The sequence below is a fragment of the Astatotilapia calliptera genome, chromosome 3, assembly GCF_900246225.1.
Source record: "Astatotilapia calliptera chromosome 3, fAstCal1.2, whole genome shotgun sequence".
NCBI lineage: Eukaryota > Metazoa > Chordata > Actinopteri > Cichliformes > Cichlidae > Astatotilapia > Astatotilapia calliptera.
In genome coordinates this window covers 4820292-4837360 of record NC_039304.1, presented here as the reverse complement: position 1 = coordinate 4837360, position 17069 = coordinate 4820292, and the positions used below count along the sequence as shown (strand labels likewise).

The 17069-nt window shown below is 39.6% G+C and overlaps 1 protein-coding gene across 9 annotated transcripts in view; it reads right to left on the bottom strand.

Moving 5' to 3' along the window:
* The window catches only part of nrxn2b (neurexin 2b), a 700882-nt gene that overhangs the window by 202488 nt on the left and 481325 nt on the right, over positions 1 to 17069 (bottom strand). Inside the window, exon 1 of one of the 9 annotated variants that reach the window (XM_026160330.1) lies at positions 9661 to 10081. The exons of the other annotated variants lie outside the window; for them this stretch is intronic. Coding sequence (XP_026016115.1) covers positions 9661 to 9994 — 334 coding nt within the window. The 5' untranslated portion in view covers positions 9995 to 10081. Of the gene's footprint in view, positions 1 to 9660; positions 10082 to 17069 lie in introns of those variants that run through there. 9 annotated transcript variants of the gene reach the window in all.

The following is a 17069-nucleotide window of genomic DNA, read 5'->3' as shown; positions in this document are numbered from 1 at the left end:
CCCACTTAAACAGGAGTATAATTAGGGTGTTTGTTTCATTGAAGGGAAACTTTTAAATTTCTTTATATGATATGTTAAAAAGGTATTTTGAAAAATAGCTGAAGTAGCAGATGTATCAATACAGTAGACTAGTTGACTTTCCTTCAAGTGTAAAATGTCATGTTTCCTGTTTAAATTTTTATTTGAACACTAATTACATAATTTTCTTCAGGTTTAACAAAAGTCAAATTCTACCTAAAAATGTGTCACAGCTGTCATGCAAAGGCAGTTAAGTCTTGTTGAATGTCTGCTCTCACAAGCTCTGACTAATTACCTATCAGTGCTCATTAGGATCTTACATTTATATAACGGGGTGTGCCACTCTGGCATCTATAGCTAAAACGATAGGGTAACAAAATTCCACAAGACATAGTTGAGCATGAAAAAATAACTTCAGATACCCTGAAAAGACAGCAAAAGATACACTTTTAGACATCGGCCAGCACATAGTTTTATACAAAAATGGAAGCCCAAACTGAAAAAAGCACTTCCCTGTATGACACTACATGTAAAAAAAAAGTTAAAAGCACATTATCTCAAAGTATGGCTGAAGATACAGTGAAAATATTGAGGGGAACAGTTAAATTAACCAAAGCAATGGTGGGCTCAACAGTGAGAAAATTGATTGTTGATTACATGCTTGCTGGATTTTTGGAAATTTTTTGGAAAGGTGTAGTCTGGCGCTTTTATGTGTTTCCTTTCAGCGTAGCTCAGGTGTTAAAAAAGGTGGGGGGCTGGGTGTGTGAAGGACAGAAAATGCCAAACCAGCTAGCTTATCTTAACTGGCCAGAACACCTGAGGCGTTCTTTCTGTTCCTCATCACGATGCGCATGTCCGTGCATGTGGTTGTGTGCCTTGGACTTCTTGTGGAGGCAGAATCATGAATACTAATAGTGTTCTCTGAAAGAGAAGGGCTGTGACTTGACTCTCAAAGGAGTGCGCTCAAATGAGTTCACAGATACACACACACACACATTGCAACTGACCTCCCCCTGCAGCCCAGAGATAAAGTGGTGATTATCAAACATAGCAGCCTGTCATTAGCACAGTAACCAGTGATATAGGCCATTGGTGAAAGACAAGGACAGGGCTCGAGTCAAGAGGGCCACACACTGGGTGGTTCTCAGCAAGGATGGTGATTGGGCCTTTGGAATCAGAGGGCCAGTGAACCTGCTTGTCCAGGATAGGACAGATGAAGGGGTGTATGCAGCAGCTGACCTCATCGGTATGCATGTATGGTCAAGGCAAACAAATCTTAGCACACAGAGGACTACAAAGAGTGAGTGTTCTTTTGGGGAAAGTGGACCGCGTCGTGCAGAAATTATAGCTCTAAAAGAAGAGAAGGCACCAAGGGAAACAGAGTTTTGAAATCTTGCCGGATGATAAGTCTAACAGATAACGGTAATGTAGAATTATGATCTAGTGACTGGACAGAAAGAGACAAATATATTTAAAATTTAAAAAATGATGAAAACCAAGACTGATACTAGAATTCTAATGGTTATGATATATTATACTAATTAAAAAAGTAAAGCTATGATAAATATAGCAATTAAATTTATATAAGCAGGTCATAATGTGTGACTCTTTAATACTTGAGGTATTTCAATCTGGTTTTAAAGCACTTCACAGCACAGAGACTGCACTTTGAGAGTTTTTAATGATATCTTATTAACTGCTGACTCTGGGAAGTCTGTCTTACTTGTGCTTTTGGATCTCACAGCAGCTTTTGATACAGTAGATCACAATATTTTGATTTATCGTCTAGCACATCATGTTGGAATTAGAGGCACTGCCTTGGAGTGGTTTAAATCATACCTCTCTGATAGAAGTTTTTCAGTCTCACTTGGTAAATTTCATTCATCTTCCGCCCCCCTCCCATGTGGTGTACCTCAAGGATCCATCCTTGGGCCCCTTCTTTTTAGTATTTATTTACTTCCCCTTGGCCATATTATTAAAAAACATCAAGTCTCATTTCATTTTTATGCAGATGATTGTCAATTTATCTACCGATGAAACACAACGACCTTAACCCCCTCAGGCCTATTTTAGAATGTCTTAAGGATATCAGAGCATGGTTGGCTCTGAATTTTTTAAATTTTAACGAAAAGAAGACTGAAGTCATTATATTTGGGCCGAATGGACCTGGTGTCCCTCCATCTGACTTGGGTCCTCTTACATCGTGTGTCAAATCAATTGTCACCAACCTTGGAGTAAAATTTGACACAGCTCTTAAAAATGGACAAACAAGTAAATACAGTGGTGAGAAAAAGCTTTTTTCAGTTGAGGCAGCTCTCTAAAGTAAAACCTTTTATTTCTTTTTGTGACTTAGAGAGAGTTTTGCACGCATTTGTGACCACTCGCCTTGATTACTGTAATGGACTTTATATTGGTATTGATCAGGCTTCACTATCACGCTTGCAAATGGTCCAGAATGCTGCTGCTCGCCTGTTGACAGGGACACGCAAACGTGAGCACATTACCCCTGTTCTTGCCTCCTTACACTGGTTGCCTGTCCATTTTAGAATTCATTTTAAAATTTTATTGCTTGCTTTTAAAGTTTTAAATGGCCTGGCTCCGTCTTACCTGTCAGACCTTTTACACCAATACACTCCACAAAGGTCTCTCAGATCATCTGACCAGTCACTCCTTGTTGTCCCCATGTCGAGACTTAAACACCGAGGAGACCGAGCTTTCGCTGTTGTGGCCCCCAAACTATGGAACAAACTGCCCCTCCATATTAGGCTGGCCCCAACACTTGAAATGTTTAAATCACTTTTAAAAACACACTTTTTTTCAAAGGCCTTCTAGGAGTGTTATCAGAGCCAGTTTGTAGTCAGTTTTTAGTCAGCTGTTGGTCATTCTTAATCTTTTTACTTTGTTAATCTTATTCATTGTATATCTTATTGTTTATTCTACTCATGTTGATTTATTTTTATCTTCTTTTTCAATTATATATTTGTTTTGTTTATCGATTTCATTGTATGCTTAAAGTATGGGTTTAACTGCTATCTCTGTTTTATTATTGGAAAGCACTTTGGTCAACTTTGTTGTTTTTAAATGTGCTATATAAATAAAGTTGGATTGGATTGGATTAATTACTTCAAGGGCACTATATGTGTGTGTGACTGGTTGTATGAGTATTAGAGAAGAAAAGCACTACATCAGTAGCAGTCGATTTACCGTTCTCGAAGTTTTTATCCTTCTTCCTGATGTGGATGTCCCGTGGGATTGCCATATCTATCACAGCTTCCGTTTCTGCTCTTTTTCAACCACCACTATGTCTGGTTGGTTGGCCAGAACCTGCATGTCTGTCTGGAACTTGAAGTCCCACAGGACCTCAACTACCTTTGGTGGTGTCTCCCATGGAGACTTCTAGTCCATATGCTCACAGCTATACACAACCCCAACCACTTGGTTGTGTCTGTCTTCTGGAGAAATTCAGGATTCTTCATGTTTCCTCCTTAACTGTGGCTCTAACAGAACTCTGTGCATTGTTTTTAGTTTTGTTGTCAGTGGCATCTACCTCCTCCTGTGGCTGGCTTATTATTCCAGCTGGGTATCTGATGACCAACAGAGCGTATGCATTGATGCCTTGGATCATACTCCTACCATTCAGCTGGTTTCTCAGCACCTGTCTTACCTTCTGGAGGTATTTAGCTGCAGCTGATCTTTGTGTATCTTTATGCCATAATCAAAGCTGCCCTGGAGAAAACAATGTGTTTTCTTTTGCTGGAAAGGTTGCATGTTTAACCATAAAAGAAAATAAGTCTGTGACATATGCTTCTCACAATACACACACACACACACACACTATAACCACAGGCGAGGTTGAAAGGCCCAGGTGATGTGGAGCAGTTGTAATTATGGTCCTGTCTAAACTACAAATTATAAGATGGCTTGGGGTGATTGAGGTTAAGTTTTCATTTCCTGCCTACATTCCATTTATGTTCCTACAAATACACCTGAGGTTGAGTCTGGCCTCATTTCCAAGATGACCGTTATGAAGTGCAGGTAAAGAAATAAATGATCCTGATCATTACTGAAATTTAGCCAGAATTTAGAGAGATTCTATAGTGTTTATATAAACTTGTAAGTGCACATATTAGTGTACATAAGCACTAATGAAAATAATATTCAAGTTCCATCTTTCTCCACACACTGTTGACAGATGTGAATTTGAAGGACTGAGCCTTGTCAAGGCTATTTCTTTTTAAAATTTCACCACAGATTTTCAGCTGGATTGAGATCCACCAATGCATTTACTATTGAGGTAAAAACGAATGTCTCCTGTCCTTTCCCTTGCATGCAACCCTATCCCATAAGTGACTGGGGAGATTTGCTGGTTTTCTTTAGCAAATTCAAATGAAAGATTCCAAAATGCTTCATTGAAATGCTAGCAGACCAAAGTTAAAGCATAATCTCCTTAGCCAGTGCACATCTGTGATTCATGATATTCATCAATGGCTGCTCCTCTTTAGCTCACTTTAACTTTGAGTTCTCCTGTTAAGGTGCTGGTTTCTTTTGGGTTTTCTGTATGTAAATCCCTGTTCTTATAGCTTTGTGTCACAAACACTGCCTCTCGCTCTACCCATTAGTTATTCTATTAGACTGGTGCATGACTGCAGATGCGGCACCAGGAATGCAGGAATGATTGTGACCTATGGTCACAAGCTCCGAGTAGTGACCAAAAGACCAATTATGTAAAGAAAAACAAAAAACAAAAAACCAAAAACAGAAATGAGCTTTAGCCAAAGGATGTCTGAGATCTAATTTAGACACAGCTTGGCCATTTGGGAGGGCCTCAAAGTAACCCAGTAATCCACTACATCAAAAGGTTCAGGTTGTTTTGACTGCTTAGGAGGTCCAGATCCAGAACATGCTGGACACACTGCATCTCTTGGCTGGCTTGGGAAGGCCTAAGTGTCCCCCCTGAATAGCTGAAGCAGGAAGTGCCAGGAAAAAGGGAGGTTTGGGTTTGTTTACTTAAACTGCTTCCCCGATTACCCAGCAATGGTTGGATGGGTTCTATCGTTTTGTTTGTACTTGCTCCATATTTTGAAAAATTCTGACTGGGAGTAGCCAACATCTTTTGCCACCCTCCTATTGTATTTTTTATTTAGGAACTGGATGATCCTTTCCAGTATGTCAACTGGTTGACAACTTGTTGAAGCCACGCTTTCTTTCAATCAGCCTGTTTCAAAAGCTTCAGTTCAGCAGACTATTTTACTTTTTTTTTTGTTAGTGCAGGTATTTGTTTTCACAAAGTGATTACATAATATTTTTAAGCAAAACGGACTGATTTTATTTATATCATATGATGGCTTTGACCTGTGGTCTTCTCCTTTTTAGATACGTTTCTACATTTTAACTTATTTTTTATTTTTATTTTAGATTTGTCTAGTCACAGGACATTTTTCCCCTTGCATTAGTTCTACCTAAATAAGCTGAATCCCAGAAAAGGTGGTGACTTCTGGAATCTGTTTATTTGTCTTGTCCTTTTTGAGGGTGGCATTTTAACTTGCATTTCTGAATACATCAATGAAGTGCTTTCACTTCCACATCATAATGTAGTTTATATTTTTAAAGCAGTGCCACGTGATATTTTTGAATAATTTCATATTCAGATGTCTGCTCACTTCTGTTCTAAACTGTATTTCTTAAACAAAATGAACATTTATTATTTTCTCCTTTGCCTTTGTAGTATTGGCAATGAAAAATGGGCTTTATTTGAATAGTAAATTAAATATAATTTGTAAGTCATTTTGTCACATCCCCAGTTTTTCAAAAACAGGGTAACACGTATACAACCAGCACACTTCTGGAGACACTCAGTGAATAGATTCCACTGATCTACACAGAAGTCGTATGTCTTGGAGGCTCCCCAAACACATCAAAGACAGAAATGGGCTTTTTAATCCCCTGAGTCCTATGCACCGAAGTGTTCAGGCGTGGACTACCCTGCATGGTAAACATTTTCTTTGTCACAAATCCAAAGTCATACAAAGTGTGCATAAGGGTGTGACTGCCGGCAAGCACAGGTGAGAGCCGGTAGACGTGACAACAAAACCATGGTCATGCCACTGGTGCACATCAATGATGATCACACATGTAAATAGGCTCTGGGCAAGCCTTATTGGCTTTTATTTGCAATGACACAGGATGTCAATACCTCAGTGCAATCACTCCCTAATTCCAGTCCTAGCGTATTCACACTTGTCGTTAAAAAGTATTGTAAATGAAACATATTAATTCAGCCTCATATAGTTTTTGTACTTATAAATCATAATTTCCCTATCTAATTCAGATACTGAGTAAACAATGTATATGTGTAGGGGTCACTTAACAGGCATATAGGCCAGCAGAGCATTTCAACCTGTGCCCTTCACCTAGTCTAGTCTGGGGTTAAAGGCAGCTGATTTGGTTGTGGTCAGCAGAAAATCAGAATATAAAAGTTTCTCAGTACATAGAAGCAAAAAGCAAAGTAAAAGCTTCTGCATCAAACACAGTGGACCATCTATCATCAGCAAATGACATAGTGCCCCAAATCATCACAGACCACAGAAATTTCACAACTGAACTTTAAACACTCTACTTTTCTGCTAGACTCCAAGACGCTGATTTCCAAATGAAATATCAAATTTACTTTCACCCGATAAAGAGAATTTTGGACCAGTCCTTTTTTCTTTCTTTCTGGCTCAGGTAATATGTTTGATACTTTCTCTGGTTTAGAAGACTGATGATCAGTGATCATCATCTGGACAACAGTCAAGAGTCAAGTCAGCAGCCAAGACTGAGAGGCACAGAGTATTTACACAGGTTGAACATTAATTTACTCAAAGAAAAATGAAATTTTAAAATAATTTCAGATGCCAGAATTCTGATTTTGATAAACTGTAGTCCATAATCATCAAAATTGAAATGAAAAAAGGCTTTTAAATGTTAAAATTTTACTAAATGTTAAGGTTTATATTTTTAAATGTAATTATGAAAAAAATATTATAAATAATAATAAGAATATATATATATATATATATATATATATATATATATATATATATATATATATATATATATATATATATATATAATATTTAAAAAAAATGACATTAACAAATTGCCATATATGGTATTGCAAGATACATGTAGTGTAAGACTGGTGTTCTGTAGCATTATAATGACAAAGCAGGAAGAGAACATCAGATAGTGCTTGAGCCTTGAGTCTTATGGACCTGATATGCTAAAACCCAGAGCTCGGCACAGGGCCACACTGACAGTGTAATGAATTGTAGGTGCCTACTTTCCTACTAGATGGAAGTAGCTTGGCAGTTGTTTGGCATACACCATTCCAGGGAGATAGAAAGCTCCTGCAGAGTTTTGGTGCCAACTTAAGATCTGATCGAGATGATGTTAGTGAGCGAATACATGAGTGACGGGAAAGGGTCCGCTGCAGCGTTGCGACAATGACATCCAGTTGAGAAACTGCCTACTGAAAGTGCTCTGAAGCAAGTGGGCTCTTATCACTGAGTGGGGTATTAGCTCTAGTAATAAGCTGTGGCACTTAGTTGACAATATGTGGAGAGCTGGCATTTCAGACAAGGACTTGATATGCCAGGCTCGAATGGAAGTATTTATAATGGCGACTGTATTTGACTCCCCACACGAAAGGAGTGTTCTAATGTGTGTGTGCTGTCTTGTAGTGGATAATGAAAATGCTGAAAGTGCGATACTAAAAACAACACAAACCAAATGAGAAGCAGCAGTGTTTGCTGTGTAGGCGTGCATTAGTAACTGCTACAGCATACTGCTAGGGAGAAAAAAGAACAACAAATACAACCAACCAGTGAACCAAATAATGTCCCCATCTTGCTTTAGCAGCTATTCCGCTCAATGTGTACTTTTTTTCCCCTTTTTTTTAAAATAAAATACATCACAGTAAAACTTCCAGCACACGAGAACAAACACACAAGACCAATAGACCTATAAAGTGTGAGTTGAGCTCCCAGCCTGAGCTCTAAGTTTGCTATGGAAATGTAGTCTTTCCTTTTCACAGGGCGAACAGACCATATCTCTGGCAGACCAATATTCTTTGACAGCCATAAATCCACAGGAAGAGAGCCAGAGAACATTTTTATGTTAATTATGTCAATTTAAATAGCTTAGCAACTGAAGTTTTTAAAGGGGCAATCCAATTATCTAAGCTAGAAGGAAGAGAAGGCAGGAAAATGAAGAAAAGACACCAGCTGAAACTGTCATTTTAGAAGAAAAACTGCCTGTTACTCAGTAGTCAAAAAAATGGGGATGCATTGGGATGAAACACTATATTTTAGCAACGTCACTGAGGGAAAAATGATTCAGGTTCTTCTTCAAATACTCCATGTAATATGACACCAATTACATCACAATAAAACTGAATATAAATCCAAAGCATCAATAACCTAAATCTTAATTGTATTTAAACCCAAAAAAGAACCACCTAAACTTTATCAATATGTGCCTCTCTTCTTTTTATTGAGTAGAACATGTCTAAAAGTCAGCCAATACTTAAAATTCAAGTCAAGTCAGTGCACTTAATGGGAAATCTTATTTGTCGTTTGATCGCCCTGTGCTTTAATTCGGTTTGCAGCTATACTGAGAAAGCGAGAAGGGCAGTAATTAGTAAGAGAAACTGGTTTACAGAAAGATCCAGGGTTGTTGGGAGAACCAACTAGAAGAAAATTGAAAGACACGTGTGTGAACACGGTGAGGAATCAATAAACACTATTAGTATCTCTTGTCAAAGTAATGTATGTACAGCGCTTTGAGAAACAACAAGGAAAATATATTCACGGAAAAGAAGAGAAGTAACATTGCAGTGGAAAAGGCTGTGGCTGACAAACATCAAAGGAATCATCAGTGTGAAACTCTGTCTTGTCCCTGACAGCTTAGGCTAAGAACACCACGGCAACTGATGCACCATAGAGCACTGAGCCAAAGACATATACTGTGGAAAGTAGGACAAAATAAGGAGTGCTCAAGCAATTATCAGTGGATTTTCTCAAGTACACAATGTACCATGACAATCGGCATACGGAACTTAACATTTCCACAACCACTTAAGGCCACTCTCCTTTAGTGGCTGCCATCACATGTCAACATTTACACTACAGGTTGTGATTAGATAAATTGGCCACAGTTCAATAAATCAGCAGACCCAAGATGGGTGCTGGATTTGAAAGACAAGTAGCAGAATACAGTTGGCTGGGGATGTGCTGAAAAAACAAAAAACAAATCCAGCATGAAAAAGCTTCTAGACATTTTATCCACCAACTCAGGGACATGAATTCACCCACTGGCCTATGGGGAGCTGAAGCAATGAGACTGGAAGCCCAGGCTTGGTTCCACTCATCTTTCCTCAGATGACAGGAATCAATGGAGGGATAAACCAATACCCTGTGCGGGTTTGTTTTCTCAGCTTGGAACTCATTACAAGCGTAATTCAACCTCTTGAAGAGAAATTCCTTAAGGTATAAAAATGCACTTTTTGGGATGGCTCAGGAAAATCACTGGTTAACATTTGACTGATAGTTTTTAGAAGTGTTGAGAGGGCAGTAATTAGTAACAGAAAGAGAATGATCTTACCATGGCCCCCACGTGTAAGAAAGGGCATCCGGTTGATGGCAATGGGCACAGTGCCATGCTTGTTGTGGAAGTGGTGGACATGGTGGGTGGTACTGAGGGAAGAAGAGACTCGTGCGGCCACGGCTGGGCACGGGAAAACTAGCAGTGCCAGAGAGAGCACCAGCCTAAACAGGAATGCTGGACTAGCCCACACCACAGGTGATGCCGCACTTGGCCTGGATACCATTAGTAACCCTCCATCCACCTCCACTTCCACCTCCTGTTCCATAGGGGTGGGGCCTGAAAGGATTGTAAGGCCCCTCCCCCTCATACGACACACACAGGAAGTGAACATCTTAAATGAATCCTGGGCCCATGATCCCCCAGCCTTCCAGCCCGGGGAGGAAAGGAAAATTCAGAATAAAAATATAAGCCAAAAAAAAAAAAAAAAAAAGATCCCGGTTTGAAAATCCCAAAAAAAAATTGGAATTAAAAACAGAAAAAAAAAGACAAAATCCTTCCTGAAATGAAAGAACCCCAAGAATTCTCCAACAGTCTAGTGCTGATATCCAAATGCGTCTGACTTGATCCTTGAGAACCACAACAACTCCGACTCCTCTCCCAAAACACTTAAACCTTTTGATAATAAACTTAACCTATTTTGTTTAAAGAACAACCTAAATCCATTAACCAAAGCTTAGCAGCACTGATTTAGTGAACAAAAGACTCCATTTTAGCTCCTTGAAAAATGTCTTGTGTACAGCTCTTTGAGTTAATTGTTTGATAGGGTTTCCTTTGCCTTGGGGAGAGCTTCAGAGGGCTTCTCCACCCATAATCCAAGCCTGCATCACAAAGAAAAAGACTCATTCCATCCCATCTGAGCTTTTAGGAACCAACATAGAAGACCAGAAGAGCAGGCGAATGAAAAAAAGATACATAGAAGTAAAATCAGAGTGCAAACTGGAGAGGCAAAAAATAAGAGCAGAGACAAGGGTGCTGCGATGAAGGAGCAGCCAAATCCTGTTTTGGGGCTTCGAATCCCTGAAAGAGCTCTGAATCCTTTCAGTCTGCAGCTGAAATCAGAAAAACAAGGGATGAATAAAGAGAATAAATGACTGGATAGTAAAAAAAAATTTAAAAAAGGGATGTCGACAAGAGGGCAAAACGATTGGCTATTTCCAAGTGCGACGTTGCTGAATTTCTCTCCTTTTTTCTGACAAACAAATCAATATGGGTCATGGAATGCAGAGCAGGACCAAGAAAGACACCTTAACAGGATTAAACCACAACCAAAGCATCAGAGAGGTTGATGTTCAGTTCAACATAACATGCTCCTAATCCTTGGACTTGTGACCACGCTCCGTCCTACTTCTGACTGCTCTTCAACCTTGGAGGATAAAATTCCGTTTCTCTGCCCCTTTAAACAGTGCTCTCCAGGGTGGGAAGCAGATTAGAAGCAGCCACTGGTCCTCTCAATAGAGCTCCGACACAAGGTGCAGCAGCTGGCTTGCTGAGAGAGTCTGGTGATGATGCTGCCGCTACTGCCTCTGCTGTGAAATTCATGCTAATTGAATCAGAAGCTGCAGCAACGAGCGCATCCTTCCTGCCCGCACAGTTCTCCCGTCTCTTTTTCCTGCTATCGAGTCAGCCAATCCCCCCCCCCCCAGCGGCACGCGCGCACAGCTCCGTGCTGGGCAGGGCAAAAATCAAGAGTCAGGGGCAGAAATAATGCTGGAAGGGAGGGAAAGGTGGACACACTCGAATCCTTTGAACGCACAGACGGTGACTATGATACATAGAGCGGAGCAGACACAGTGAGAGAGTGTTTGTGCGTCTGGTTGAAGCAGAGAGAGAGAGAGAGAGAGATGGAGAGAGAGAGAGGCAGTGGGAGGGGAATGACTGGAGAGAATTGAAGGAGGAGAGCACGCACGCAGGAAGGATGGGAGGAACGCATGGATGTTGTTTGCACACACATACAGGCGCCGGTGACTTTTAAAGCAACGCCAGCAAGCACATCGGCTGAAGTATGCATGGCCAGAACAAGGTATATAAATCCACAAGTGACAATAAAGACTGATACAACTTCATACACGCAGATAAACCTCTCTGAAATCAACGTTCCTTTTATAACTGCACCTCAGTTTATCCCTCTGCACATTACTTTCCATTTCTGCACACCATGTACTCACTTTCAGCTATTCATGTCAAAATGAGGGCAGGGTATGTACTGTGGAAGGGGGGAGAGTGACAGGTGGGGATGTTAAGACAACATGACAGTAAGTGAAGTGGGTGGAACAAAAGGACTCAATATAATGAGGATGAAAAAGATGGGAGCAGAGTACAAAGAAATGTTTACTGCAAGAGGAGAGGCAGTATGAATAAAACAGGGATAGAGGGATACAGCAAGAAGAGAGAAATTTCAGGAGATTGTGTATCAGATAAATCATGGCCAATAGAGAGTGCAGTTAGGACATGAGCTCAGTGCAAGAGACAAGAGGCAAAATAATAGCCAAGATGGGGAAAAGGCAGCGCAGGTCTTTTGCAGTGATGAAGAGAACTAATTTTCTCCCTCGGTCCGAGGAACATGTCCTGATCTTGCAGAAAGAATGAACTGCTGAACTCAGAGGAAGAAACCACACTCTGCTCAAACTCATGAACTTCTTCACCAACTTTCGATTTCCCTCTTGTTTTTGGGAGGACGGGTGCTTAGCCAGACTCTCTCTGCACCCAGAGGGTGACAAAACAGGACTCCGTGTTACACTGATATAGCACTGATAGCTGTTACACAACTACTATACTGCACAAAATCTGGCTTAAAATACTGCAGAGTTTCCTGAGAAACTTTCTGTAGTGGGACAAAAATAAGCTAAAATTATACCTCATAAACTTCCCTCACCATAAACATGAAGGAAGACACTGAGTGAAAAGCTTTTTGGCCAGACAAGTTAATGGTTGTCTGAACAAAACCATAAAGTGAAGGTTGTCTCTTTGAAATGTCACACATGTATTAAATAATGAAGCTGAAGGCCACCAGCTTCATTATTTAATGAATGGCCCTACTTTATTCGGCCTGTTCAGCTAAAGTGAATGCAGGTATGCTGCTTACCGTATTCTGCTACTGTCTCGACATCCAGCCTATTAAACGTCAATGTGCTTAACCACATAACTTCAGTATCTACCATCATTATCTCACTAAACAACTGAACAATGCTGACATAACCTGGCAGGTTATTTGATTTTATTGTTTACCAATATTATCTTGATCATATGAAGCCAAATCAACATTTTGTACCTCCAAGTGTCAAAGAACACAAATAATACAGTAATGTCACTACTTCTTATTCCTGTTATTGAGAGAATACACAAACTGGCTCCTACTAAGTTGTGGACCAGTCTCAGTGTCCATTGTCCACGTGTTGGAAACGCTTTCTAGATGCGAAGAAGTATTTGAATGTTTTTCCTTTGTTGGTGAAAAAGACGAGGACAACATGAGAGTAAAATGCAACACTACCGCAGGATGATTAGTGCCTTTACACTACAAAGAACATACGAAAAAGCTTCTGCAAGCTAAGCACAGAAGCTCTACAACACTGATTGGGAGACTGATACATCCAAAGGTTAATGCACAATTAGCTACATCCTTTCTGGAAAGAAAATGAATGGCAAGTAAACTGACTCTGATAAATCACATCTGGCAGTATGAAATGCTGTCAAGTAAAGGCTCAGTGACATCAGAGTAAAAATAGCAACCTCTATGCAACCAAGAAAAAGAAAAATCCACTATTGTTTTGTTTTGTGACCAACTGCAAGTAGCTGCAGTGACCAGCTGACTGCCCAGAGGTAAACCACACCCTCAAACTCTAAGCAATCACTTTTGATTGCAAGGTGACTGCATAGGTCGCCTGTTGGGAGGCAATCTTTCTCCAAACAATCACGGTCCAATTCAGACTGACTGCAATCACCATGAGACAGATTGGTGAAGGTTTGCAAATAACTGTGAACAAATCAGACAGAGTGTCAACACACTGCAATCGATTTGATTGATTGACATCAAATAGGCCATTCATGCTTGAAAACTCTCCAATACAGCTGAATTAAAACAATTCTGCAAGGAAAAGTGGGGCAAGACTAATTGCTAGTTATCGCAAAGGCTTGATTGTAATTCTTGGTGTCAAGCATGGAACAAACAGTTATTGAGTTTAGGAGGTAATTACTTTTTCACATAGGGTCATAGTAGGTTTAAATAGCTTTTTAGAGTCTTTTATTTTGTAATACAACAAATTCATTTAGAAAACTGCCACAAACTCACTTCATTTATATGACATCAGCTTTGCTCTAAAATAGTCAGTGCACCGAATAGTAAACATAAATGAGCAAATATATAACATTTAAGCTTGTTACACCATATGAAACACTTTAGCTAATCTCTTTCCTGCTGCACACCTGGAACTTTCCATGCAAGGCCACATGGAACAACACAGGTAAAAGCAGACAAACAAGTTGTTTTTGTACAATTTCCCTCCCTTTTTTTTTTGCTGTCTTTAAGGGTACTGCATGTCAAACAAATGCATGTCTTGAAAGTATAAAAATTAATTTTAAGTTGTGGCTATAAAATCATCCACAACAATGAAAGAAAGTGGCAATGCTTAGAGCAGTCAAAAAACAGAGGGAAAATGTGAAAAGGTCAATAAGAAGCACAAATTAAACAGGAAATGTATGTCTATAATATACCAATTTGACAATTACCACTTCTACGTGAACCTTGTTTAAAAGCAAATTCAAAGGTATGGAGGAAGTGTTGTGGTTTATTACGAGACTGTCACTGAAACTATAGATGTTTCCTTCAGAGGACGGCGTGTGGACTGGGAACTCATTATGATGAAAAACACAGAGGACTGCCAACACCTGCTGCTGCACTCCCCTCCGGCACAGAAAAAAAAACAAAAAAACAAGGAATACAGAACACAAAAATACACACAGGTGAACAATCACTCCAGACACACATGCATGCATACTAATTGTATTACACACACACACAGTCATCATGTCAGTGATACTATTATGCACAGATACTCCTACAATCCCAGTGGCTAAAATATGTGTGCTTAAGATGCTGTACATGAAACAACACACTCTAAAATCCCTCGGGGCAAGTGAGGTCATAGGAGGAAGTGGGCTTAGTTTGCAGACAGATATGGGATCAAAGCCTCTATGCTACAGTCAAGTCCTGAGGAAACATTCTTGCCATTTTGCACCTAATTAATTAGACCTCAAACACCGCTTGATGTTAAGAAGCTAATATGACACAAGTACAAAGTGAAAGGGGATTTCCTTTTTTTAAGAAAACACATTCATAGTGATTATGTATGTGTACACTGTTAATGCATAGATAGATGAAACGGATGTAAGCAGCAATGACACCCAAAGAGGAAGTAGACAGAAAGGCTTGCATTTTTCCATTAGGTGACGTCAGGAAAGTAGGACAAGTTGAATCTCTTTGTTGGAGCGAGGGGAGGGGGGGGGACACAAAAAGCAAGTCATCAATTTTTAACTCCAGTCTCCTGTTTGTGCTATTCAGTAGCTTTCTCCCATACTGAGGCCCCGTGTTAGCCGCTTATGTAAGTGCACTGCTGGGAAACTTCCTCCAGACTGAGCCACAATGTTGGCCGCTTATGTAAGTGCACTGCTGGATGCAGCAAACTGGGAAATAAATATATCTCACTGGGCTCCAACTGGGCACACTTAAAAAGCAGTTAGTTATTAGTGCTTCAACCTGTAAGCTATCATGTTCCAAATTACCTTTGTGAAAACACTGGCTAATCAATTTGTACTTGGGTAACTTTAAGCATACTCTCAAACAGTTCAAATGGATATCACATGATTTCCGCATATAGTGACAAGACTCCTTTCACTATTTAGCAGTTTGCTTGTGATGGCTTTCCAGTGTAACATATTTGTGTATTTTCTAATCTGCTGCCACTATTACTAGTACAACATTGTTTTGTGCTCCAAAAACCCACACAACCATTACAAAAATGATGAATGTGAGCTAGTTTGCAGTTTCAAAAAGATTTTTAGATACAACGCTGGTATCAAGCCACTTTTGCCTTTGACAGAAAAATAGCTGCAAGGTTTCTCGTCAGTAAAATGTAACATTTTCACAATCAAACCCTGATAATTGCGATTTGTTATTTCGTGTGTTATGCTCTCCAGAGCACTATCCAGATGAACCGTTCTGCTTTCATATTTAGTTGTCCTCTCAGAAAGATGCCGGAGATCCTCAAAGCACGCTATTAACAGGTAACGTTATCTGAACAACAGACATGTAGGGAAAAAAGGTTCTTTGATATGTAACTCGCTATTTATTTATTCATTTATTTGACAATCTTTGTACTTGTCTTGGTGTTTTGGCTTATAAACAATATCTTGAGGCTGGTAGGCACTAAAGCATTATTTTAATTATTTATTTATTTTTAAAAGATGCCATTTTAAGAAGACATTTTTCTATTTATTTGTGAAAATACAAGTTATTAGGATTGTATAATTGTATTAGGTATTGCACAGGTGAAACACAAAAGAGTCGTGATTTGATTTTCACATGTCTAGTTGTTTGCGCTTTGGTCAGAGTGTAGGGAAACCATGCTGTGCCTTTAAAGCCAGAAATAATTAGAAACACAACACATTTTAAATAGTAGAATACTAATAGACAACGCAATCACTACTACTACTACACCACAGCTTTTTCCTGCTCCCAGCAGTGTCACTTGACCCAAACGACCCATCAGCCCTAACGGTTTATAACGCAGCCACAGAACTGTAGCATTTAGGGCCGGAAAAGACAGTAACATGGGCCAGCAGCCAATTTGTGGCTGGTAATGTGATTCATACTGTTTATTTACTTACTTTAATATGCTGCTCTCAGGGAGGTTTTGTAATTAAAATCTATTGGTTTCCCACCAACCCAGCATCAATTATCCTGTCGGTAATCAGATGCATACATTTACCCAACAATGCCTTCAAAGTAAGCCACAAAAAATGAGTGTAATGGAGAATGAGAGGAAAATATTAAGTCATCTGTACAGCTGATGATACATTAGAGCACAGACTTATGAGCAAAGGAATTCACTAATAGCATTGTGGCTTCAATAGCTTTGAAAACTAAGAATATCTACTTAAACGCTGCTTTGTGGTGTAAGATATCAAGGTAACAGGAACTGAAAAGGATAATAACACAGAGGGTTAAACCATTGACATCAATACAAAACGGTAAAGAGAAGGGTTATATAAAACGAATCAATCAGGTTGAAAGACACAGGAGGGGGAAAAAAGCAGGAATTGTTTGGTAATTAGAGGGTAGATATTAAAGAAAAAAAGTGTGGTGGGAGAACGAGAAGCTACAGTTAGAGAGAAGAGAGGAAAGATAACTAACC